Below are 24,404 nucleotides of genomic sequence, written 5' to 3' on the forward strand. Positions count from 1 at the left end.
TTTGTCGACTTCGCCGCCAGGACATTTGACGGACTTTAAAATGGTTTGCCAATGACAAAATGTGACTTCAAGACTTTCTAAATTCTCCAACGTAGTTCGTCACAAAGTCACAATGAGAAAAGGAGCCCCCAGGAGCCCCGTCGTCGTCCCGGCTAAACGCCCCAAAGCCGGGGGGCCGGCTCACCCCAGCCCGACGCCGGCGGTTTTCACCCGCAAAATGAGGAACGCCGCCGTCGGGACGGGTTGCGACATTCGTCTGAAGGTGGCGGTCGGCGGGGACCCCCAGCCTTCGCTGTACTGGTACCACAATGAGGATCTCCTCGATATGGAGAACCAGGAATACGGAGGCCTGTGGATTAGGGATTGCAAACCCTCGGATGCTGGTCTCTACACCTGCATTGCCAACAACCACTTGGGGGAGGCCCGGAGCAGCGCCGTATTGGCCGTCTTGGATTTGGGGGAAGGTATGTAAATACGTACATCCTTATTACAAATTCTGATCACTAACCCACAGGTGTCAAAGTGGCGGCCCGGGGCCAAATGTGGCCCGCCGCATCATTTTGTGCGGCCCGAGTAAGTAAATGATGAGTGCCAACTTTCTGTTTTAGGATCAAATTCAAATGAAGATTATAAATGTATATTATATTTCCTGATTTTCCCCTTTTTTAAATCAATAATTGCAATTTTTGATCCATTTTTTTTCTTTTGGTGTTTTTAGGTCAAAAAGCATTTTGTAAAATCTAAAAATATTTTCGGTTTTCCACTTTAATATTGAATATAATTTTTAAAAAATTGTTTCCATTTGAAATGAAAAACATGATTATTAGATGTTTTCCCTTAGTAAGAAAAAAAGTTCAAATAAACAGTTTTATAATCATGAAAAACTGAATATTTAGGGCTTTTGATCCAGTTCTTATAATCCAATTAAAAAGAAAAAAATCTAAATATTATATCTAAAATGGTCCGGCCCACATGAAATCGAGTTGATGTTATTGCGGCCCGCGAACCAACCCGAGTTTGATACCCTTGCACTAACCTATCCCAGATAACTACGGGCACCTAAATGTTATCACGTTAAAACGTAGAGTCTTTTGTTGTTATGTGAAACTTTGCGGTAAAACTTCTCATTCTAACGTTAGATTCTCACAATGGAAATCTTCAAATGTGAACTAATATGATAGTTACGTATTTTTTGGTTGTTTTTTCCCCGCACCCTGTTATGAGAGCAATAATGCAAGGCCACCTCGGCAAATATTGAGTAAACAACAGTAGCGATTCCAAAAGATAAATTGGGCTCCTTTCTTTCTTGCACAAAAGAAAATTGATTCTGCTCAGCTTTCCCTTTGCAGAAATTAAATTCAGCAGGCACATTTTTTAAGAAAAAAATAAGTTGCTAGAGTGGCCGGAATAGTTGTTCAATAAAATAATTAAATATATGTAGGTATATATAGTTCCCCAGTGTTTGGATTATAAAATACAATACTATGTAACTTATTACTAGAGCTCCAAGAAAATTTAAAATGGCCGTATACAGGAGCAATGTCTTTTTTTTAGGGCCTCAACTCCCTGGGCAGGAATTAAACACGTCTCATTTCCAAAGTGAATGTTTTTAACAAAGTCATGCTGAGTGTTGCAGAACAACGGCGACGTAGCCGAGCCCATCGGTGGCGGGCCACTTTTGTCCGAGCCAAGTCATTCGTCAAAGCGGCAGCTTTTGACGCGTTCACAAAATGGAATTTAGTGCTACGCTTACCCAGATATTTTGCTGATACTAAATAATCCAAACCCGACAGACCAAAAGCAATACATATCAAGACATTTTTTTTTTCCTGAGGTAAACACAAACACTTTTTAGCTCTCATAATCCAAACAATTACTCAGAGAGGATAAATGTGATAAATATCAGTGTTGGTGATAATGTGGCAATATTAGCAATGACACATAAAACCTTATAAAAACGTATTATATGAATTATATCACGGTTTATAGTAAATGCCCTTCCATGCAATATTTACATAATATAAATACATGAATTTTGTTTTGTATGGGTGGTCATTTATGCTAGAGCGCATCATTTATAAAGTTTTTCCAGTATCATAATTCACATTAAGACTCATAAAATATTCATTTGGAGTAACAAGGACTTTTCCTGCTTATTCTCTACATTAAGATGAATATCTTCGCTAATATGCTATTGAAACGTGTGTGATAAATCCATTTAATCATTCATTCATTTGCTGAACCGCTGATGTATCCTCAAAAGGGTTGTGGGGGGTGCTGGAGCTTATCCCAGCTAACTCCTACACCCTGACATGGTGGCCATCCAAACTCAGGTTGTAAGGAGACAAAGGTCAACCAATCATAGCTTGGGGCAATTTCAAGTGTTCAACCGGCTTGCTTAACATGCATGTTTTTGGGATGTGGGAGGAAACTGGGGTACCCAGAGAAAACCCATGCAAGCCTGGTGAGAAATGGGCAAACCCTAACCTTCAGCTGATTTGCCATGTGCAGGTCTACAGCTTTCCCATCACTCATCCATACTGCCTAAACTCTCGCTTTCTCTCTCTCTCTTTCTCTCTCTCTCTTTCTCTCTCTCTCTTTCTCTCTCTCTCTTTCTCTCTCTCTCTTTCTCTCTCTTTTTTCTCTATTTTTTTCTGTTTCTCTCTGTTTCTCTCTCTCTCTCTCTCTCTGTTTCTCTCTCTGTTTCTCTCTCTCTCTCTCTTTATCTCTCTCTCTCTGTTTCTCTCTCTGTATCTCTCTCTCTCTCTGTTTCTCTCTCTCTCTGTTTCTCTCTCTGTTTCTCTCTCTCTCTCTCTGTTTCTCTCTCTCTTTTTTCTCTTTCTCCTCTCTTTCTCTCTCTCTCTCTCTCTCTCTCTCTCTCTCTCTGTTTCTCTCTCTCTCTTTTTCCTCTTTCTCTATCTCTCTCTTTTTTTTCTCTTTCTCTCTCTCTCTGTTTCTCTCTCTCTCTCTCTCTCTCTGTTTCTCTCTCTCTCTTTTTCCTCTTTCTCTTTCTCTCTCTTTTTTTTCTCTTTCTCTCTCTCTCTGTTTCTCTCTCTCTCTCTCTCTCTCTCTCTGTTTCTCTCTCTTTCTCTCTCTTTCTCTCTCTTTCTCTCTCTTTCTCTCTCTCTCTTTCTCTCTCTCTCTCTCTCTCGCGCGCTCTGTACACAAATGTCTTTATTGGCCGCCCCCGCGTCCACCGAGCGACCGAGCGACCGACTCTGTAGTTATTTATATAGCGGAATGTGCCAGGGCTTAGATTTTTGGGATGGTCAGAGTCCACCTTCTCTCCTGTTACACGCAAAGACATCAGCGCTAATTTTATCCCCAGCCATGTACAACTAACTCTTTCTCATTTCTACTGGTCCGTATATTTAGTACAATGATAAATACTCCAATGGTGCCAAAACATATTGCCGAGCCGATGAAATGTTTGCGTGATCCGCAGTATCCCGAGTTATGATTGGTCAAGCATTAGTCTTAATTTACAATATTCGTGGCCCGTGCAGAGTCATTTAGGCCATTTAAAGACGTGGAAGTATTTGTGATCAGAGGAAGCATTAAAATACGTCATATTTGGACGACCTTTCACGATTGGACGTAAAGGCTGTACGCAAAAATAGAGTTTTCCAATGTTCAAACGTTGACTACACTGTCTAAAGACTATATAGAAGTTTTTTGGTGTCTTTTGAGGTTGGCATAAAATGGACGCTTGGTTGAAGAATTCCGATTTTACCCATAGTGCATCTGGAGACCATATTGGGAACAAAATGCTCTACTTTCTTCTCCGAGTTTTATTGACCTTAAAATTTGAGTACCTGGAGAAACTCCACACAAAATCATTTTCTTACTTTAATCCAGTTTTAAGTAAAAGTCAATGGACATTGCTTTTTATGTGGTGTTGTCATTTGCACGTTGATCTTTCTATATAGTCGGTCATCCATCTTTTCTTGATTGATTATAGCCCTCGTCATGTTGTGGGTTAAACTGACCTTTTATGAACTTTAGGAATACAGCAAAAGTGATGAAAAAAAACTACAAATAATAATATAAAATATGCATGATAGCGTCTTTTCTCGTGCGATTGGTCACCCAACATCACTTGACTGCAGAGTATGGCTTTTGTTACCATGACGACCAGCAGCCATGCTCCTCGCTGAGCCTATATAAAAGGAAAATAAGGGGAAAAAAAAGGGGTCGGGGTTTCTTACATATTACTTACACAATTGTCAATAGGTTTTTGGATCCAAACTTGTCAAGAAGTTGCTCACTGACACATTTTTAGAAAATACACAGCTTGATTTTAACGTACACAGCACAGAGGAGAGGATTTCCGCCAAAGATGCGAGCTCCCCAACAGGAAGAAATGAAAAATCCTGGGAAATATCAAGCAATGCTGTAAAGCGGCACATTTTGGGAGGGCTGGCTCACTCCCACCGTTTCTTCTCCTGCCCGTGGATGCACTCCGCAGGAGGGGAGGAACGTATACCGGTGGCGGGGGAGGACGCTCACGCTGGCGCCGGTCGTTGTGTGGACGGCCGGTGGCGATGGATGGATGGATGGATGGAGGGATGGAGGGAGGGAGGCAGAGGATGATGCGCAGACATTTGCCGGGATTTGACGAGTGCTTTTTCGCAAAGCCAGGAGGAAATGACGAGGCTCTAAAGATGGGAGTTATGTAATCATTCAAGTGCCTTTTCTTCGCCCTGCTTTTATATATTTATATTTTGGGTCAAATCAAGTGTTTTTTTTTCTGGAGCTGGAAAACACCTGTTGAGCATTTTAAGCTGTGGCGACAGGTTGGAATCCCCTCTGAAGCTTTGGGGAATTCCTTGTGAGGAAACCAGTGGAGGCGACTCGTGGTGATTCCAGTAGACAGGCAAGAGAATTGCAATTGTATTGTTTTTTTTTAATAGTCGTTATAGTATTGGGGATGTTTGTGGTGGTGGATGAGTGTTTAAAAGGAGAAAGGCTGAGGGATTGGGACATTTGGCTCGAAGCTTTGAGGTTGTGAGTGGGATTCTTAAGCTTTTTGCTGCGTGGGGGGCTCGTGTTAAACATTTTTTGGGCAAGGTTTGGTTGTTGGGAGATCTGAAACTTTATTTTGGTTAGATTTTCTGCATAGTCTTGTTGGGCAGTTTATAAAAAGGACTGTAAACTTGCTTCAGGAATTATAAATAACTTTTTTTGAGTGTGATATTGATTAGAAAGAATGTTTTTCAATAACAATATTATGTTTGGATTCATATATACACTGCGTGTGTTTGAATTTTTTTAGAGTAATCTCTTTCAGTGAGTTGTTCTAAAACAGTCGGGAATGGGACTTGATTTATTTAGTAGTCTGTGCATTTGGGTTTTACTTCAAAAGATAAACATCTTAGCATTTATTTCTCTAAAAGCGAAATTTAGCGACAACTTGCAAAGAGATGTCAAATCTTTTAAAGAAATATTTTGTTAGAAGATGACAGCAAGTCCGCCAAGACACGTTTATAACAAATAAGAAATGAGTTTTTGACTCAATTTCTAGAGTTAAACCCAATAGAGAAAACTGGCAAGGGTAAATTGTTTTAATCGTTTTGCACACCTGAAAATGTGGTCTTCAGTGATGCAAACAGAATTAAAATTGCTTTTTTTAATGGTGTTGTCATCATTTGCGTCATTGTTCTTCACCTCTAAAAGGCAGACTAAAGCTTTGGTGTGAAGTTTACGCCGTTGGTGAAAAAAGAAGTACGTCTGTTTATATAATCCCACCTACTGTGAAGCGAGACCCCACCAAAGCTGTTCAGGTGCCAATGACTCAGCGAGTCTTGCTATTTTAAAGTACGTCGGTGACTCAATTCCCTCTCAGCATCAACAAAACAGGGTTTTTAATGTACTATTCAAACTATTTTGAAGTAATCACTCGTTTGTTTTTGTACTTTAGCTCAGATTTGAGGCTCTTGCTGCGTTATTAAAGTCTGACGGAAGCCAGATTTGATTCACCGTCTTCCTTTTCCTGCATTTTAGACTCGGACAGCACGGATGACGAAGCAGATCAATTGGAGAACAATGACGATAGCTTGGATTGTGAGGACCATGCAGAGGATCCAGGTATCCATTTTGTTGCCATTTTACACTTTCCAGGAAAATATATTGATGTTTCCATACTGCTAAATCAAATTAGCCAATAATTTCTTTCTTTTCTTGTGCTAAACCGCAGTGATGGACGAAAATGCAGATGATGAAAACAGAACCCTCGAAGATTTCTCTAAACAAAGGCAAGAAATCCTGTTTATTTTGAAGAAATGTCTGAACTGTCCTGCAATATCTTCTGACACCAACTCCTGTAATTTAGGAGCCAGTCCAATGATTCTCCAAGAAGTTCTCCACCAGAAGTTCTTCCACCTCCATCTCCCAGGCTCATCAAACGCCCCTCCACCTCTCCGATGCCAAACCGATCCGGTTCCACGACACCTCTCGGCTTCCGAAAGAAAGTCCAAGTGCCGGCGGAATACCAAGACACGGTGCCCTCAGAGTTTGAAGAAAAAATTAAGATGGCCAAATCCTCTAATGGCACCCAGGACTCCAGGCCACAAACTCCACAAAGCGAGTACTCCAGAAAAGAAATGACTCCCAGACCATCGCCAAAGCTGACCAGGGCCAGTTCCAAAGTCTTTGAGAAGGTCCGTGACCTGGAAGAGAGAAGGCGAGGCCTGGATCTTCCCGAAGGTTCCGTGTCTGGGAGATCCTGGGCGGGGTTCAATCGAGCGGGCTCCGTCGACTCGGATGACGGGGGCAGCCGCTTGGGTATTTCCAGAGAAAGCTCCAGGGAAGATCTGAGAGAAGCCCTCAAAGAAGACGCGGCCGAGCGTCGGTCCATGTTCAAGCAGAGGGCCGCTTCTCTCGAGGAGAAACCTCGCTATTCTCAAAAGGTCCAGGACATCGAGAACAAGTTCACGGAGGAGCTGCAGCGTATCAAGAAGCTTGTCGGCAAGCCTCATTTGAAGAAATCCTTTTCAACGGAACAGCTGACTCTAAAGGCAAGACAGCGGCAACCTTTCAGGAAAATAGAACCCATATCCCCACAGGTCCTTCTAAGACTTCAAGAAAGGGAACGATCCCAGTGGGGAAAAGAACAGAAAGGACTCAATCTGGGACAGCAATTTCAGATCCAAAACTGCAGCAGTACCGGCAAGGAGTCGACACCGCTATCGGATTTACCAGGAGTGCGATCATTTCGAGACTTCAGTCGAGTCAGCCCGGTTACAGAAATTCTTCAAAGGTCACCATCCCCGGCATTATTCCACCAACAAGTGGAAGACGCACCGAGACCCACTGATTCAGAAATCACCGTACAGCTTCCGAAGAGGTCCCCAAGTCCACTCGTACAGACGGTTTCGAGGAGCCAAGAATCTCAATCTAGCCCTGAACCTTTGCAACATCACGGAACCTCTGGAAGAAAGACACCCATTGACGCAACTTTGAAAAAAGTTGAAAACAGGCCGGAAAGTCCACTCGTACAAAAACGCGCTCAAGATGGTGGCCATCCAACACCCCCCAATCCCACTCCCAAAATGAACGCTAATCTTCTGAATCCAGCTCCAATCATGAACATCCCTACAATTTTTGTGGAAGATGAAGATACTCCTGTGAGGACGGATGACCCCCATAAGGCCAAAGGTCAAAAGCAGAAAACCAAAGTCAAACACCGCCGCCCACGACCAATGTCTCCTGAAATGGGTTTGATACTTCGTTATCGGTTTTCCCTCTGCATTACGAAGTCGACATTTAACCTTTGTTTTTACCTTCCTGCAGATTCTTCCGATGATTCTTACGTTTCCGCCGAGGAGGACCCAATGGAGGCGCCAGTTTTTGAGTTTCCTCTTCAGGATGCGTTGGCTAGATGTGGCTCCGACGTGATACTGAAATGTAACATCTCTGGCAACCCCATTCCTGAAGGTATCACGCAACTACTACTAACATCCATATTGTCGTACAGGGACGGGCAATTAGTCCACAAAGGGCCGCGGTGTGTGCCGGTTTTTGGTCCAAGCCAAAAATACGACCCCCTTTCCACCAATCCAATGTCTCACAAGTCCTATAACCAGTTGATTGCAGTCAGATGCTGCTTGTTTTAGCAAAAACCTAATTGTTGCGACATGGTTTGGAACAAAGACCATTACCCACGACGGCCCTTTGTGGAATAATTGGCTACTTCTACTGCAGTGTGTCCTGGTATAGAGACAAAATAATGTGTCCCTTGTATGGAATAAAGCGGGAAGCAATTTTAGGCAGTTGAATGGTTTGTGATGTAATTGTTTGGAAGTCACCTGGAAAAAAGACAACGCGCAGATCGCCAACCTTGGGAATTGCACCATCAAAGTGGAAGGTGAACGACACAGTCTCATCATCAAATCGGTACAAGTGCGAGATGCTGGAAAGTACAGCGTCACAGCGGTGAACCAGGAAGGCCAGGTGACCAGCAATGCGACTCTCGACATTAAAACAGGTATGTCCCGTTGAAACATTGACTAATTTCATCAAGAATTGTCTCTCTTCATAAACCAGACTTTAGTGATATTTTTTTCCCACCGTCTTCACCCTCCCGTTTTTTTCATTCCGATCATGTGCAATATATTTAGGCTCAACAACCACACTTATACAGTGGTTACCATAGCAACAGAATAAAAACCGAACCTATAAATTGCTCACTTGGGCTCAATTGCTCATCTGAGTAAAATCTGTTATTTTTTTAGACGTGGTATTTTACAGTCGGGTTCATGTCAAGGGGTTCCTCAAGCGATAAGGATGTCTTAGCTACAAAATAAACACATATATCAAACACAGACAGCTTTATCCAATTTGGCAGAAGCCAATCAGGAGCCAAAAGGTGTCCTTGGAGTTCCTATGGACATCAGCAGCCCCATCACATCTGACGAGGAGTACCTGAGTCCCCTGGAGGAAGCCATGGATTTTAGTTCGCAAGCGCCAAGCAGGACACTTGACGCAAAGTTCAAGAAACCGCCTGCATTTTTGGTGAGAGCTGTGTTGTCGTTATTTTTTTTCATCGGACAGTTTGGTCATATGTCAGAGTTTGCCTGCTAAATTCAGAATGATCATTTTTTTTAATGTCATATAGGTAACACTGATTGATCAAGCCGTCCTCGAAGGACAGGAAGTTACCATGTCGGTACGAATCAATGGTCAACCAAAACCTTTGCTGTACTGGTAAGTGTTGTCAATCATGGACGCGGGATAGACTCGTCAATCAAATCCTTTCCGTGGATCGTAACTATTTGATTTATTCCTACAGGTTGAGAGACAGAGTCACCGTCAAAAGTGGTCCCCGCCATCTTGTGTGGGAGACAGAAAACGGCCATTTTGAAATGACCATCAAGTCAGCGCTGAGGTCAGACGCTGGGATTTACACCTGTAAGATCATCAATGAGTTTGGAACAAAACAATGTGAAGGCAAGCTGGAGGTCAAAGGTAATGAGATACAGACATCGCTTTAGGGGTAGGGAACCTATGGCTCGGGAGCCACATGCAGCTCTTTTGATGGGTGCTGATTTATACTTTTAAATTCCGAGTATTGGAATTACATTTGAAAATATGACTTGTTTATGGCTATCTCTGTCAAAAAGGTTCCTGACCCCTGCCATAATCCCCCCATAGACCAGCCCAGAAGATAATGAATAGGCTGCTCTTTTTCTGACATTTTCATAATAAGATTTTGAAAGATGAGATACATTTTGTGTACACCCACCCAGCACCACCCGTCGAGCCAGCCTTGGCCATCATCCGCCCCGTGAAAGACATCACGGCCAACGCGGGCGAGACGGTGCTGTTCGAGTGTCACGTCCTTGGGCCGCAAGACACTGACGTGGATTGGCTGGCCAATGGGAAACTCATCCAACCCGCTTTGCTCAACTGCAAAATGCACTTTGATGGAAGAAAATGTCGCTTGCTGCTAAATTCGGTACATGAGGATGACAGCGGAGTCTACACGTGCAAACTCAGCACGGCCAAAGGTTTGTGTATGGAAGGAGAATACAGTAATCCCTCGAATATTGCAGTTATTGTAGATAATCCAAAAACTGCAAAGTAGGATCAGCCCTATTAATACTAGATATCGTTCTACGCGTTTAAAAATACATTGTTTCTATCCTTTAAATGTAATAAATTATGATATGCTTACTACCCGAGTGAATTGGTACAATGTTTTTGTGTGTATTAGAGGAAATGACATCTTGTGGGAAACTCCGAGTTATTCCCTCCATCGAGCCTCTTTTTACCCGCAAACTGGACGTTTTGGAAGTCATCGAGGGGCGCAACGCTCGTTTTGATTGCAAAGTCAGCGGGACGCCGCCCCCAAAGGTCACCTGGACTCACTTCGGTAAGGTGCCCAAATAATGTTTCCAAAACTTTCAATTGGTCTCGCTTTGTGTTCTTCACGTTCAGTTTCATAAAGACTGTCCACGTTTCGTCCCCTATCCTCACATATTGCGGTGGTATATTTGGTAGAAAAGTCGGAAATCAGCGATGTGACGGAATTCTGTTTCCCAGCAGATCACCCGCTTACTGAGAGTGAAGATGTTCGCATTCTTCAGGAGAATGGTCGCCACTCCCTCATCCTTTCTCACGTGACCAATGACGACGAGGGCTTCTACACCGTGACCGCCGTGAACAATCACGGCGAAGCCGAATGTTCCGCCGAGCTGTATATCCAAGAGCCGCGGCCGGCCATCTCCTCGCAGATGTACAATCACAATCCAAATATTGTGATATTAGCGCCGTTGACGGAATGGCCTCTGACCTCCGTGCTTCCCGCAGGGCTAAATTGGAGAAGATGCCGTCCATACCGGAAGAGCCCGAAGTCCCCGAGAATGAAGTTGAACGTTTCACAATGCCCGACTTCATGAAGCCCCTTTATGACCTGGATGTCATTGAGGGAAAGGAGGCGGTCCTCAAATGCAAAGTGGCCGGTTTGCCGTATCCCACCATCGTCTGGTTCCACAACGGCAAAAAAATCGAAAGCACGGAAGACCGAAAGATGACGCAATGTAGGCGTTTTACTCCTATATCTCACCACACATGTTTTTGTCACAATTTTCTCAGTGAGGACTCTGTCTATTCTTTTCAGTCCGCGATGTCCACAGTCTGGTCATCCGTTCAGTGTGTCATGCGCACGGTGGTGTCTACAAGAGTGTCATCTCCAACAAAATCGGCAAGGCCACTTGCTACGCTCATCTCTATGTCACGGGTAAGTCTATATTTAAGATTTTGTTTCCCACGGGTAATATAATCACCCCTTGATTTTCAGACATACTCCCTGATCCTCCTGATGGGATTCCAGTAATAGAATTGATCACTGGCAAAATGATGACCCTCAGCTGGAAGAAGCCAAGGCGATTGGACCCTTCTATTGGTATACAAAAAAAGAAAAGTGCATTACCCTCTTAAGAAGACCTTCTTGTATACATTTGAGTTCTGCTTTTGACGTAGAGCCAAACTCCTTGATGTACGCCATCCAGCAACAAGCCCTGGGCTCCATCCAATGGACCATCGTTGCATCGGGCCTGAAGGAAACCACCTACACCATCAGCACTTTATCCAAAGGAGTGCGCTACTCTTTCCGAGTGTTGACCATCACTTCCAAATCCTTTAGCAAACCCTCACCAGCCACAGAACCAGTGCAACTTCTGGACCGAGGTAACGCCATTGTCCTTCCCAAGCATCTGCTTTCACTGCCACGATCGCTTTGAGTGAGGACACCGGTGCTTTTCTTTCAAGGGCCTTATCTTCAAGAAGCTCCCGTGATTATTGATAAACCAGATATCGTATATGTAATGGAAAACCAGTCGGTCCCGATCACCATCACCATCAATCACGTTAATGCCGCTACCATCTGGAAACGGTATGGCCGGCCTGCTGGGTCTGGGTTTTCCAAAGAAGAGAGCTAAAAATATGTTGCATTTCAGTTACTTTTGTGGTATAATGTGAGTATGTGGGTATGATGTGTACTATATCAATCAGGAAAGGCGCTGTTTTGGATAGCAAGCACGGGGTGTACGAGATGACGATGCCGGATGACGATCAGCACACTCTCAAGCTGATGAAAGTGAAGAATGCTGATGTCGGAGAGTTAACGTTCATGGCATCTAACAAGTACGGCAGCGACAGCTGCTCGCTCGCCGTAGAAATGGCAGGTAGGCTCCACCATGACGTCAAGCACTTGTTAAAAACTGTGCGGGACAAAAAACTTTTGTACAATGTAGTGACATTTTTAACTAGACTAGACAGTTTTTGAGTTCTTCTTTTTGTCCTTCTTCCGAAAGCCCCTCCAACATTTGAAACTATAATGGAGGATATAGATATTTGCGCTGGGGAGACCCCTCGCTTTGCCGTGGTTGTGGATGGCCAGCCGATTCCCGATATCCTCTGGTTTAAGGTTCGTTGCTTGAAGTCGTAAGAGACGTACTGTATTTTCAAACCAATTCTGAATTGATTGCCGTGCTGGTTTCAGAGCGATACCTTGCTGTCCGAAGGCAGCCATTACACATTTGTTTATGACGATAATGAATGCTCCCTGGTGATCCTCAACGCTCGTCCCGAAGATTCTGGAGTGTACACCTGCACTGCGAGGAACCTGGCGGGATCTGTGTCCTGCAAAGCCGAACTCACGGTTCATGAAGGTGACGTTTTGCGCTGACGTGCTCCAAATTAAGTCCATCGTTCAAATGATTGGTCTAATCCTTTCATATAGCCGTAAGCAAAGAAGAGCCAATGGAAGATGAGGAGACCATTTTGAGGCGAATGCGCCGACTGACTGATCATTATGACGTTAAGAAGGAAGTTAGGAGGTTGGGAATGATTCTAATAAGAGTCATTGATTATAAAATCTAATATCACCCACTTTTCTGACTGTACTCTACATTAAAGGTAATACTTTGCTGTCTCCACTCCCCAGAGGTGCATTCTCCTACGTGAAATTGGCGATCCAGAAGGTGGACAAAATGGAGTTTGCCGCCAAGTTTATCTCCACACGGGCCAAGAAGAAGAACTCCGCTCTCCGCGAGATGAGAATTCTCTCGAAACTGGATCACGAGAGGATTGTCTTCTTCCACGACGCCTTTGAGAAAAGGAACGCGGTCATCCTCGTCACGGAATTGTATCCTCAATACGATGGATTCTCAGTAGTTAAAAATGTCCACAGGGTGCTGCTACCTAAAAATCCCGGTTTGGTATTTTATCTTGGAAAATGAATACTGCCAAATGCATCTCAAAACCTGGATTACTTTCCTAATCCCACCTGCAAAGATGCCACGAGGAGATTCTTGACAGATTTACGCGGAAATCCACACTGATGGAGTCGGATGTAAGTATTGTATGCCAGGGCAATATCTTGTCAATTTTATATTAAAATTATAATGTCCTAATTGTACCCTAGGTACGTTTGTGTATTAGACAGTTGCTTGAGGGAATAGATTACCTTCATCACGTTAACATCATGCACCTGGATATCAAGGTACATATTGCTGGGTAAATAATGACTGTATTACTTGAATCTGATTGACTCTTTGGCACGAAAATGTTTATTTATTTATGTTTTTTTTCCCCAGCCTGATAATATCCTCTTGGCAGACGCACACAGCGATCAACTCCGGATCTGTGACTTCGGCAACGCGCTAGAAATCACCCCGGATGAGGCTCAGTATTGCAACTACGGCACGCCAGAATTTGTGGCGCCAGAAATCGTTAACCAGAGCCCAGTCTCAAAGGCAACCGATATCTGGTATTTGCTTTCTTACTATGAAACGTGTTTCAGTTTTATGTAAACGCGTTAGGCTTACGCGTGTCTTCCTGTTTCTTTAGGCCGGTTGGAGTTATCGCATACCTTTGGTGAGTTATCGAGCGAATAAAGTTTAATATTGCTGAATCTAAATGAGATTTTTGTCATCAGTCTGACGGGAGTTTCTCCGTTTGCTGGTGAAAATGACCGCCAGTCGGTTTTGAACATCAGAAACTACAATGTGGCCTTTGAGGAAAGCATGTTTGCTCATCTTTCTAGAGAAGCTAAAGGTTTTATCATTAAACTGCTTGTAGCAGACAGATTGTGAGTAATCGCTTTTTAAGTTCAATGAATCAGTCTTTTGAATTTCACCTACATTAGACTGAATTACATGTTTACCTTTTTCTAATTTTAGGAGACCTGATACTCAAGAATGTCTAAGACATCCGTGGTTTAAGGTACACTATGCGAAATTGTCCTAAAACGTTTAGAATCTATCAAATGTTAAGCTCTTATTTGCCTTGAAATAAACTTCATTCAAATAAATCTTCATTTTTTTAAATACAGAACCTTAACAAAGGAGCTATTATTAATACAGATGCACTGAAGAAGTTTGTTTCTAGAAGAAAATGGCAGGTAATTAAATGTCTTTTTTTTATTTAGACCGTATCCAAGCTTTTATTGAAACAAAACTTACCAATATTTTTGGTGTCTTTTTTTTAGCGTTCAATAATCAGCTACAAATCCAAAATGGTCATGAGGTCCATTCCCGAGTTGCTGAATGATTCCTCCAGTCACATCTGCATCGCAGTTCCAAGACACCACAAAGACGCTTCACCCTTGCCTTCATCATCCTCTGATTCAGATGAAGACATTGATGAACTTCCCTTCATTCCAATGCCACTCAACATGGAGTTCTCGGGTTCAAGGATGTCACTCAATGATATCCCCACAAATGAGAAGGAATCGGGGAAAGAGAACGGAACATCTACGGTCCAAGATGCAAGCGAAGATGTAGAAATGAACAAAGAAAGGTTAGAAATAATGGCTAAAAGACAGCAACAGGAAATAAATCAACCAAGTGATCGTCTGGGCTCCTCGGATGAAGACTTGCCTACCGAGCTGCCTCAAAAAGCTATGAAGCGAAAGTCTCTACAAAGGGGGTCCAGCATGGAGTCGGACAAATCTGAGAGCGTGAGACGAAAAGGTGAACTAAGACGTGGAAGTTCGGCCGATAGTGCTTTGCTACTTCGGATTACGCCGGATGAAGAAATGGCAGAAGGCGACCAAGAGGGAGGGAAAAAGGTGCTCAAAAAAGCTGCCTCAATGGAACTTCCAAGGCGAAGCACCAGTCCAGCAACGGCCAAAATGAGCCAAGAGGATTATGCACTGAAGCTAGAGTTGATGAGGCAACGTTTGCTTCACGGTGGTTCCGTAGATAAAACCATGAGTGGACTGCGAGGTCCCCTATTAGAAACGTTAGGGATGGGGGACAAAAAAGAGGGCATCCCAGCAGATCGTTATACCCGCACCACCCGTCTGGGACCGCCTTTGCTGACCAGAGCGGCATCTGGAGACTCACTCAGGGACGATGTTTCCAAAACCAAGGTTTTGAGCAAAAGTGCTTCCTTCAGTCAAGGGGATTCAGAACCGATTGCTTCACATAGACGGTCAGGAGCGCCACTTGAGATTCCTTTGGCGCAGGTAGAAGAACGACGGCTCAAGGAAGCCATATCCATGTCAGCTATCACTGAGCAAATTAAAATAGAGTCCCGCCCAGTGACTCCTCGAGAGCCTTCACCCAAACGTCCTACCCAAGAGTATGTCCCACAGGAAAGTCTTATTCATATTGATAGTAAGAAATTACTAAGGGAGAAAGACACGGAACCTGATGACATTATCAGTGAAAAGAAAGAAGTGACGGTTACGGACAGTAATTTTGACGAGAGGTCCAGCACGAGTGGCTTCTCGGAGAAGGACCTCAGCATACCTGAAGAATCATTGAATGAACCAGAGGTCACGGAGCACATTGTTCTTTCGCCATCTGTTGTGGTCCAAAGCTCTGAATTGGGTGGAAATGTGGAAGAAGAAGAAGAAGAAGCAAAGACAAAAATAGAAGACCAGATCCTGAAAAAAGAAAGAACCGAAACTGTGCGTGAAGAAAATGCACCTGAAGAAAAGTTACAAGAAAAAGAAACAACACCATTTAGTACACCGGAGAGTATTACTGCAACGATAGGACCAGCACAAGAATACTCAACACAATACACAAGGGAAATGCCATCTTATTCACCCCCCTCGCCCCCTACACAGGTTCTTCCCGATGGTAGGACTTCAGCATATGCTAGTATAATGCAGACAATCATGGTCCCGTCCCTTCAGCCCCTCAACGACGTGCCTCTAGGCCCATCGAGCCCTGTTGATGCCGTCAATAGTGTGTCGGCCCTTGCCTCATCATCGTCATCGCCGCCCAGACATCAGATAACGTCAACAACGGAGCATCCAGCTGTATACTCGCGGGTTGCCTCTCCAGAAACAATAGCAAAAGAGCCTAGCCCACCAAACACCACCAGAAACTCCACTCCACAATTTGTCGGAGTGAATCTGGAAGACATTTCATCCGAAGAGGTTTTTGAGGCCCGCTTCAAGAAACGTGACTCATCCCTGACTAGAACGTTGAAATTTCTCTCTCTATCAAAGAACGAAGACAAATCACCCGCACCGTCCGCCGATTCAGCAGACTCAGGTGAGGTGATTTACAGACCCGGTCCACTGGGCGCCCCACTGGAGTTGGCGCAGAGGAAACTTGAGAAGTCCAAGTCGGTCCAGGATCTTCGTGAAGCTCAGAAGGACCAAGGTTTTATGAGGAGGCTTTCCCTGCGGTTGAAGAGAACTCCATCAACGGAACGCAAAGAGGAAGCCACCAAAGGAGAGTCTGCACCTTCGAGGCGTAGGTTGTCGTGGACTCTTGGAAGAAGGGGATCGCAAGACAAGAAGGAAGTAGAGATGACGCGCATGGATGTCGCCGATGACGACGCCGCTCTAAGGGAGGAAATCAAGACCAAAAAACCCAGTGAATCTCCGGTCCTGGCAATGCGTAAGAAGATTGAATCCACGGTGGCCGGCATCTCAACCCGAATTCGCAGCTACTCGGAAGAGAGGAAAGCCTCTGCAGAGAAAGAGCCAAAGAAGGCGCCGATTATTTCCATTCTTCGACGGGCTACATCCGAAAACCGGGGAAACAAGCACGCCAATGTTCTCCAGAACCAACTGGCATCGCAAGCTACGAATGGAGCTTCATCCGAATCGCTGGACTCAATGGCCAGCTTGAAGTCGGACACGTCAAGAGGTGGGCGGCAGTAACTGAAATGGAACGTCGTTGTCTTTTATAAAATTGTGTTTCTTAGTGGAATTATGATAATAATTTACGGTTCCGGGACAGGTGTGGACGGGGAGCAAAGATCTCGTTGGGATCGCTGGGGTTTGACCCGAGGGAGACGCTCCAAGACGGTATCACAACCGGACATACCCACGGCCATTTCCAGAGAAACCAATTCCCAGCCATCGCGCCAGTACTCCAGACTGGTTTCCGGTATGCACAGCGTGGCATTATACTGGTTTTTACCAGGTGATCATCTTCTTGGACTTTCAATTAAAGTTAAATCACCTTCTCATAGATTTCCCCCCAGTTTTCCACATTAAGTTGAGGGATCACGTCCTGCTTGAGGGGGACCCGGTGACCCTCAGTTGCCTGCCTGCAGGAAGTCCTCAGCCACACATTTCCTGGATGAAAGGTATCACCCAACAATAAATACTCTTAAAATGCTAAATAAGACATTGGGTTTAGCTAAGTCTATTTTTGGGATGCTTCTTTCTTCAGATAAGAAACCCTTGAAGATAGACGCAAGGATGAACATGATCGCCTGCCCCGATGGCCGACAGCTTCTGATGATCATGCAGACTACCAAGAAAGATGCCGGTGTTTACGAGTGTGTCGCGGCGAGCCCCCTGGCGTCCGTTTCCAGTTCTTGCACAATCTCTCTCGCACGTAAGACCGTTTTTAACCTGGCAAATAATCTGGTTTTCGGAAGTTTTTGGATGACTGAATGAAGAGTTTCTCCAGGTCTGCCCAATCGACCTGGAACCCCGGAGGTCCCTCAAAAGTACAACAACACAGCTTTGGTGTTGTGGAGACCTTCCGACACCACCGCGCCGTGCACATATTCTCTGGAGAGGAAGACTGAAGGTTAGAATGAAAATATTACTTTCAATTGATATTTTGGGAATTGGGCGAGCTAAGGAATAAGGAACGACCTATTTTAACCTCAGCTATCTGAGAATATGTGAAACCAATCGTAGGTAGAACTAAGAGATATCCCACGAACGCAGTTGCTATGGAAACACATTGAAAAAAATGTTGGTTACATAAATAGATGTTAGTAACCAGATATCGACCAACATGCAATGATTTCATATGTGATTTCTAATGGAAAACATTATTGCCTATGACCACAATGATGTTTCTGTGTTTCAATTATTGTTCAGTTATTATTTGAGTTATTTGAATAAGTGTCTATCACATCAGAAGCAAAGGTTTGAAAGTGATGCAGGTTTATTAATCAATTTTGTTTTCCCCACAGGCGAGACTAACTGGCTGATAGTGGCCACTGGGGTGGCAGACTGTTACTACAATGTGGTGGATTTACCAGCAGGGGGTTCCTACAGATTTCGAGTGGCTTGTGTCAACAAGGCTGGCCAAGGCCCCTACAGTAGCCTTTCTCAAACAGTCCACTTGCTGGCTTCAGGTAAATATAAAACCTATTCATAATCAGAGTACATTCAAGTTTTTATTATGGTACTTTGATTGTTACAATTCTATTCCTATACACACAAATGTCCTCTAAATGATTCACATTCACGAGGTGTATTTTCAAACTCTGAGTACTTCTTATTTTTGTTCTTCTCCTCAGAACCAAGGGAGTCCGTTACCCCAGTGGTGGTAAAGACCGTCCCGTCCCCGGGTCCTCCAGCCCCTGTGTTGAAGATGTCATCGGTGAAAATCCCACCCATGAAACCAGCCCCGAACAAAACCCCGATGCAGACCCCGGCCCCGCCCGCCCCTCCTCCAACCCGTCCCACGCCATCGCCAAAATCCCCCACTCCGAAAGCCGTCCAGCCATCCGCCCAAATGGAAATGAACCCAATACCCCCACTGACCGTGGCTCCTCCTGAAACGGCGCCAGCTCAAACCAACGTACCCGTAGGTAAAGCCAAGTCCACGCTAAACATCAATGTGGGCAAGACTCAACCCAAGCCGACATCCCCGCCTGCCGTCCCACCCAAACCCCAGACTCCATTGAAGATAATCATTAACAACAAAAGTCCCTCTCCTGTACCTCCCCCCGCTGCCATCATCGGGAAACCCATTTCCTCCGTCCCGATGTATGGACCATCTGCCGCCACTCGCGTCTCGGCATCATCTCAGTCCACCCTCGCCCCAACGACCAGCACACCCTCCGTCCCTGCCGTGAACATCTCCCCGGCCATGGTGGTGGTGCAGAGCTTGACTCCAGTGCTGCAAACCGGGGACGGCCGTGGTAGCCTATCTGGGCGGGTCACCCCGTCAGGACGGGTTACACCGTCAGGAAGGGCGACACCTTCCGGACGAAGGACGCCACTCGGCAAAGGCGGGGAAGGATATCTGCGTCAAGGTGTTCCTCAGAAACCCTATACGTTCATGGATGAGAAAGCCAGGTAAAAATCAAGTTCCTTCAATTTTTGTGCCCATGGGGAAGATATATTTTTCAGATTGATGCCGATAGGCTAACCGCTAGATTCCAATGCTCCCTCTAAAGCAGTGGTCCCCAAACTATTCCAGAAAGGGCCGCAGTGGGTGCAGGTTTTCGTTCCAACCTGTAAGAGGAAACCTTTCCACCAATCTGGTATCCTAGAAGTGCAATCAGTGGATTGCAGTCAGGTGCTTCTTTTTTCAGCAGAAACCTCATTAGTTAAACTGTTTGTGTTGGATCGGTTGGAAAAAAAACCTGCACCCACAGCGGCCCTCGAGGACCGGTTTGGAGACCTCTGCTCTAAAGCAAAGGTTTGGGATCATTGACTTGTTTGGACGGCGTCGGATAACTTGTTCATGGAGGCTATCATGTCAGAAATGTAACTGTGAATGTTTTCTATACGTAGAGGGCGCTTCGGCGTGATCCGGGAGTGCCGTGAAAACGCAACGGGAAACATGTTCATGGCCAAGATCGTCCCCTACGAATCGGACAACAAGCAGGCGGTGCTGCAGGAATACGACATCCTCAAGTCGCTCCATCACGAACGGATCATGGCGCTGCACGAGGCTTACGTCACGCCGCGCTATCTGGTGCTCATCTCCGAGTACTGCAGCGGGAAGGAGATGCTCCAAAGTCTCGTGGACAGGTGACGCCTTTGGAACTGGGGTTTATGCTGTTACCCGTCGACTGACTAAAAAATGATGTTCTTTTCTCTCTCTCTTTAGGATCCGTTACTCAGAGGACGACGTGGTGAGCTACATCACGCAGATTCTCCAGGGTTTGGACTACCTTCACGCCCGACGGATTCTTCACCTGGACATTAAGCCTGAGAACATCATCGTCACACACATGAATGTTATCAAGATCATTGACTTTGGCAGCGCTCAGAACTTCAACCCACTGTTCCTCAAGCAATTTGTACCTCCCGTTGGAACGCTGGAGTGCATGTGTAAGAAAGACCCATCGGTTCTACCAAATTTCAAATGAGAGGAAAACAAAAGAGAACAGCATATCAAATGAAAACTACTGTAATCTAATTTATATAGTGTGAATTTGTATAACTGAAAATATCTTGTAGGAAGTGAACCGTAGTGTCAAGACTGCTGTTCTGAGACGCCGTTTTTACATCAACTGATGAAAGGGTATTTTCCATTTCCTCTGCCTCTAGCTCCAGAGATGTTGAAAGGGGATGTGGTGGGCCCGCCGGCTGACATCTGGAGCGTGGGCGTCATCACTTTCATTATGTAAGTATTGCATGGCAGCTTTAAGCCAACACGCTCTTTGAACACCCTCGTCTCGTAGTACTCTGGAGACGGCTTAATAACAGGAAACGTGATCCTTTTGAACCAGCCTATTTTGGAACTTCATCGTGTCCAACCATGCTAACGATAAAATGAGTAGATGAGTCCTTTTTGATTTTCCAGGCTGAGTGGCAGATCCCCGTTTCTGGAAAACCAAACCCAGCAGACTGAGATGAAAATCCAGGCCGCAAAGTTCGACCTCTCCAAACTCTACCAAAACGTCTCCCAAAGTGCCTCTCTCTTCCTCAGAAAGATTCTCTGTAGCTATCCTTGGTAAGTCCAACCGGAGACATCGTTCGATTTAAAGAAGCAGTCGTCAATCGTTAAGCCATCGACCCAACTTCAAATATGGTTTTGAGCAAATTTCTACGTGCCTCGGTTCTGAATGAGTAATATTGTGTAAAAAAACAAACAAAAAACAGCCCCTACTCAGCGTTTGTTTCCCTCGACAGGGGCCGGCCTTCCGTCAAGGACTGCTTTAATAATTCTTGGCTTCAAGATGCCTACCTGACGCGTCTCCGTCGACAAACTCTAACCTTCACGACCACTCGTCTCAAGGAATATTTGAGCGAGCAGCAGCACACACGGGAGGAGACGGCAACTCAGCATAAAGTTCTCCTTCGTTCCTACCAGAGCGCCCCAACAACCCCTACCAGTCCAATCGCATCAGCCCTGCCGACCTCCCTCGTCCCCCAATAAAAAAAAATATAAAAATAGGTTTCTAAACCAGAATTTTTGACGCTAAAGAACAATTTAAGATGCATCTGCAAGCTTCAGGTCAGCTAGCAAAAGGACAAGAATTGGCAAAAAAAACTTTGCCTAAAGCTTTTCTTTATTATTATTATTATTTTTTAAACTCCATTTATATAGTACGACAGGACGTTACCTCAGTGTTTGTAACTTTTAATGGAACGTTGGTTAAAAGCAACCCTAAATGTCATTTACGTGCTGTAAACATTGCTTTCTTTTAAAGTTAAAGGGGCTGATCAGGTGCATCCCAATGATTTCATTTTATTTAAAAATTTGGAGGAAAAAAAGATTTTAATGATAAGAAAAACACTGATAAAAGTCCTTATTTCCAGGAAGTAGACGGCATTGCTGTGAGCAGACATTTTGCATGTGTCTGTGTTTAAAATGTGTCATTTGTTTGATACTAGTTTCTTGACTGTCCCTTTAAATGATGTAAAGAAAAAAAAAAAGAAATACAGACTCCTTCAATTATTGATTATAAACCTTGTGTTTGTGCTACTTGTAATTTGAGTTCTTAGCACAGTTTTAAAGAAATGTTTTTAGAAATGTGCATTGAGCCTAGAAGATGTTACACAAGGGCTATTTAGAATATCGAATGTTTAGACGCAGAATTTTAATGTAGACGAATCATCTGAATCTCAGGAGATATATTTATTGCCAGAATATCCTAAAAAAGTAATGTTTTTCTCTTGGTTATGTCCAGGGAAACATGATAAAAACACTTTGGTAGCTTCCATTTCACTTTAAAGTTATGATATCCAAAGGTTGACACTTACACTAATTTTCCAGATAGTCCATTTCTGAACTCAGTAATAGAAAATCTACATTTATACTGTGTTAATTCCAAGAAAAGCGTAAAAAAGTGGAGAATAAAATGCAATTTTGGCCAATTTACAGCAAAATGTACAGCCAACCCCACAAAACTGATTAATAAACATGTCATTTTTACATGCGTATACACAATATTGAGTGGTTATCTCGTATTTCTGGTTCCGAATTTCAATCTATTTATGTTAGAAGTCCTCTACAATTTGCATTTTAGGGTCACCAAATTGTCCTAAAGTGGCACTTTTTGTTGTTTATATGCAACATCAAAATGAGGATAAGCCTTGTCGTAAAAACAAATTTAAAAAAAAATGAATGTATTACATCATCCTGTGAGATTATTGCACATTCTTTCCGGCATATTGTAATGTGTTTGTGCAGTACTTTTGTCTCATAAATTTTTGCAAGTTCACCAATAGTTCATCATTTCTCCACGAGACTCGTCATTTATTTTTTTCGCAATGACTTGATGGAAGAATAAACGGCGTGATTAAATAGCAGGGTTTTCTGTACTATGATCAACATTTTTTAGGACATTTTATGATATATTTTGTGAACTGTGGTGCCGTGCCTCATGATGGATGTTAGATTTGGATTATGTTAAATGAATGAATTTGCTACTATGACAATTATGAATGTGACTTCTATGTGTGTGGTTCACATTGGTTTATTTATTGAGTGACTGCTTTAATTTCTTTCTTTTTTTGTGACTTTTTGGCATGGACAAGGCTATGCAATAAAGATATAATCACAAATAAGATTACAATTTGGTCCTAGAATACATGAAAAGTGAATCCAGCAAAGATGCATCCATCTGTGTATTTATTTTTGCAAGTATTAACACGAGATTAAAGATACTAACTGTGATCATTTTACTGTTTGCTCCATTTAGCTGCTGTGTATGCAGAGACCTACCAGAAGATGACAGTATCTCACATTTTGCAACCTTGGCCTATATTCTGCCATCAAAAAGCATGGCTAACATCTGAGGGGAGAAAAAGGACAACATAATTGGAGTGAATATGTAAGTATTTCAGTACATTTAAGTGTGTATTTAACCATGTTTAAGTGTGATATATGCTATAATTCATAAATAACTATACTTTTTTAAAACAGTGAACTGTAGTATTATTAAACTCTTTATCGTAAACATCCGTTATTTATCTGAGCACACAAAAATGACTATAAATAAACAAAAAAATATTTTAAGAACCATAACAATGAGAATAAAAAACGACTATTATACCATGTAAAACTCTTAACAATAAAAAAACAAAAAAGTTTAGTAGTAATCACTCTAATGTTTTGATATACATATATGTAGTACCGCAAGAGTCAAAAACATACTATAAATATTCTACTAACCTGCTTGATTATTAGGATGTTTTTCTATGGGTTCATATAAATCAATTCAAGAACATTTGAAACTTTAAGCAATTTTTTTCCCCATTTTCCAGGGCAGTTTTTCCATCAAAATAAGCGGATCTCATCTTGGTCATCCGCAACGCTGTAAAGCCCTTTGAGACCATCTAAATAAACGTGGCATGACGAGGCTTGACTAAACTTTCACGCCATTTTACGACAACTTATGGCACGCAAACCCTGAATTGTTGGATTGCTGCATCGCTCATCACGTCAATTCAAAGGTAAATGTAATTTTTTTTAAATCTGTCAACCCGAAGCAAGTTTTTCTGCGATAACTCGACCACTCCATGTGCGGCGAAGGGGTGCGAAGCAGGTTGTCAGATTGTAACGGCATATCAGGTATCAAAATGGCAGAAAATCAGCAGTGGGGGGGGCTTTCTCGCCCGCTATGGATATTAATAGTAAAAGGCGCAACGCAGAGGCATGCCTTGACAGAAAGCCTCCCGTATAAGAGTCGCTTTCAACCAGACTAAAAAATGGCGTCGCGGCGTCAGCTCGTTGCAGCCTTTCACACACGCCGCCATCTCATTATCGACGCTGCGACCT

General features: G+C 43.6%; 1 protein-coding gene across 1 annotated transcript; it reads left to right on the forward strand.

The window, feature by feature from the left end:
• Positions 1 to 112: 112 nt before the first annotated feature.
• On the forward strand, positions 113 to 22,048 carry spegb (striated muscle enriched protein kinase b). The gene is made up of 41 exons (XM_077617680.1): positions 113 to 464; positions 6,004 to 6,087; positions 6,197 to 6,254; positions 6,332 to 7,716; positions 7,792 to 7,935; positions 8,303 to 8,485; positions 8,846 to 9,012; positions 9,116 to 9,204; positions 9,290 to 9,465; positions 9,747 to 10,007; positions 10,214 to 10,372; positions 10,543 to 10,735; positions 10,810 to 11,039; positions 11,120 to 11,239; positions 11,300 to 11,404; positions 11,482 to 11,688; positions 11,770 to 11,893; positions 12,013 to 12,185; positions 12,315 to 12,427; positions 12,503 to 12,671; positions 12,743 to 12,839; positions 12,947 to 13,147; positions 13,297 to 13,354; positions 13,427 to 13,504; positions 13,599 to 13,771; positions 13,852 to 13,878; positions 13,940 to 14,092; positions 14,184 to 14,226; positions 14,336 to 14,404; positions 14,492 to 17,117; positions 17,211 to 17,360; positions 17,446 to 17,562; positions 17,649 to 17,816; positions 17,892 to 18,014; positions 18,409 to 18,573; positions 18,739 to 19,522; positions 19,964 to 20,203; positions 20,283 to 20,506; positions 20,726 to 20,801; positions 20,982 to 21,131; positions 21,311 to 22,048. Exons 1-41 carry the CDS (start codon positions 113 to 115, stop codon positions 21,555 to 21,557), a joined length of 10,461 nt encoding a protein of 3,486 aa, XP_077473806.1. The 3' UTR covers positions 21,558 to 22,048.
• The last annotated feature ends 2,356 nt before the right edge of the window (positions 22,049 to 24,404 follow it).

This window comes from Stigmatopora argus, chromosome 13 (genome assembly GCF_051989625.1).
Source record: "Stigmatopora argus isolate UIUO_Sarg chromosome 13, RoL_Sarg_1.0, whole genome shotgun sequence".
Classification (NCBI taxonomy): Eukaryota; Metazoa; Chordata; class Actinopteri; order Syngnathiformes; family Syngnathidae; genus Stigmatopora; species Stigmatopora argus.

Bases quoted from the DNA above. Each gene is read 5' to 3' on its own strand.
- spegb (XM_077617680.1), top strand. From the start codon at position 113: ATGAGAAAAGGAGCCCCCAGGAGCCCCGTCGTCGTCCCGGCTAAACGC. The intron at 17,817-17,891 runs GTAAGACCGTTT...GAGTTTCTCCAG, and splicing joins TTGCACAATCTCTCTCGCAC to GTCTGCCCAATCGACCTGGA. The intron at 20,204-20,282 runs GTGACGCCTTTG...CTCTCTCTTTAG, and splicing joins CTCCAAAGTCTCGTGGACAG to GATCCGTTACTCAGAGGACG.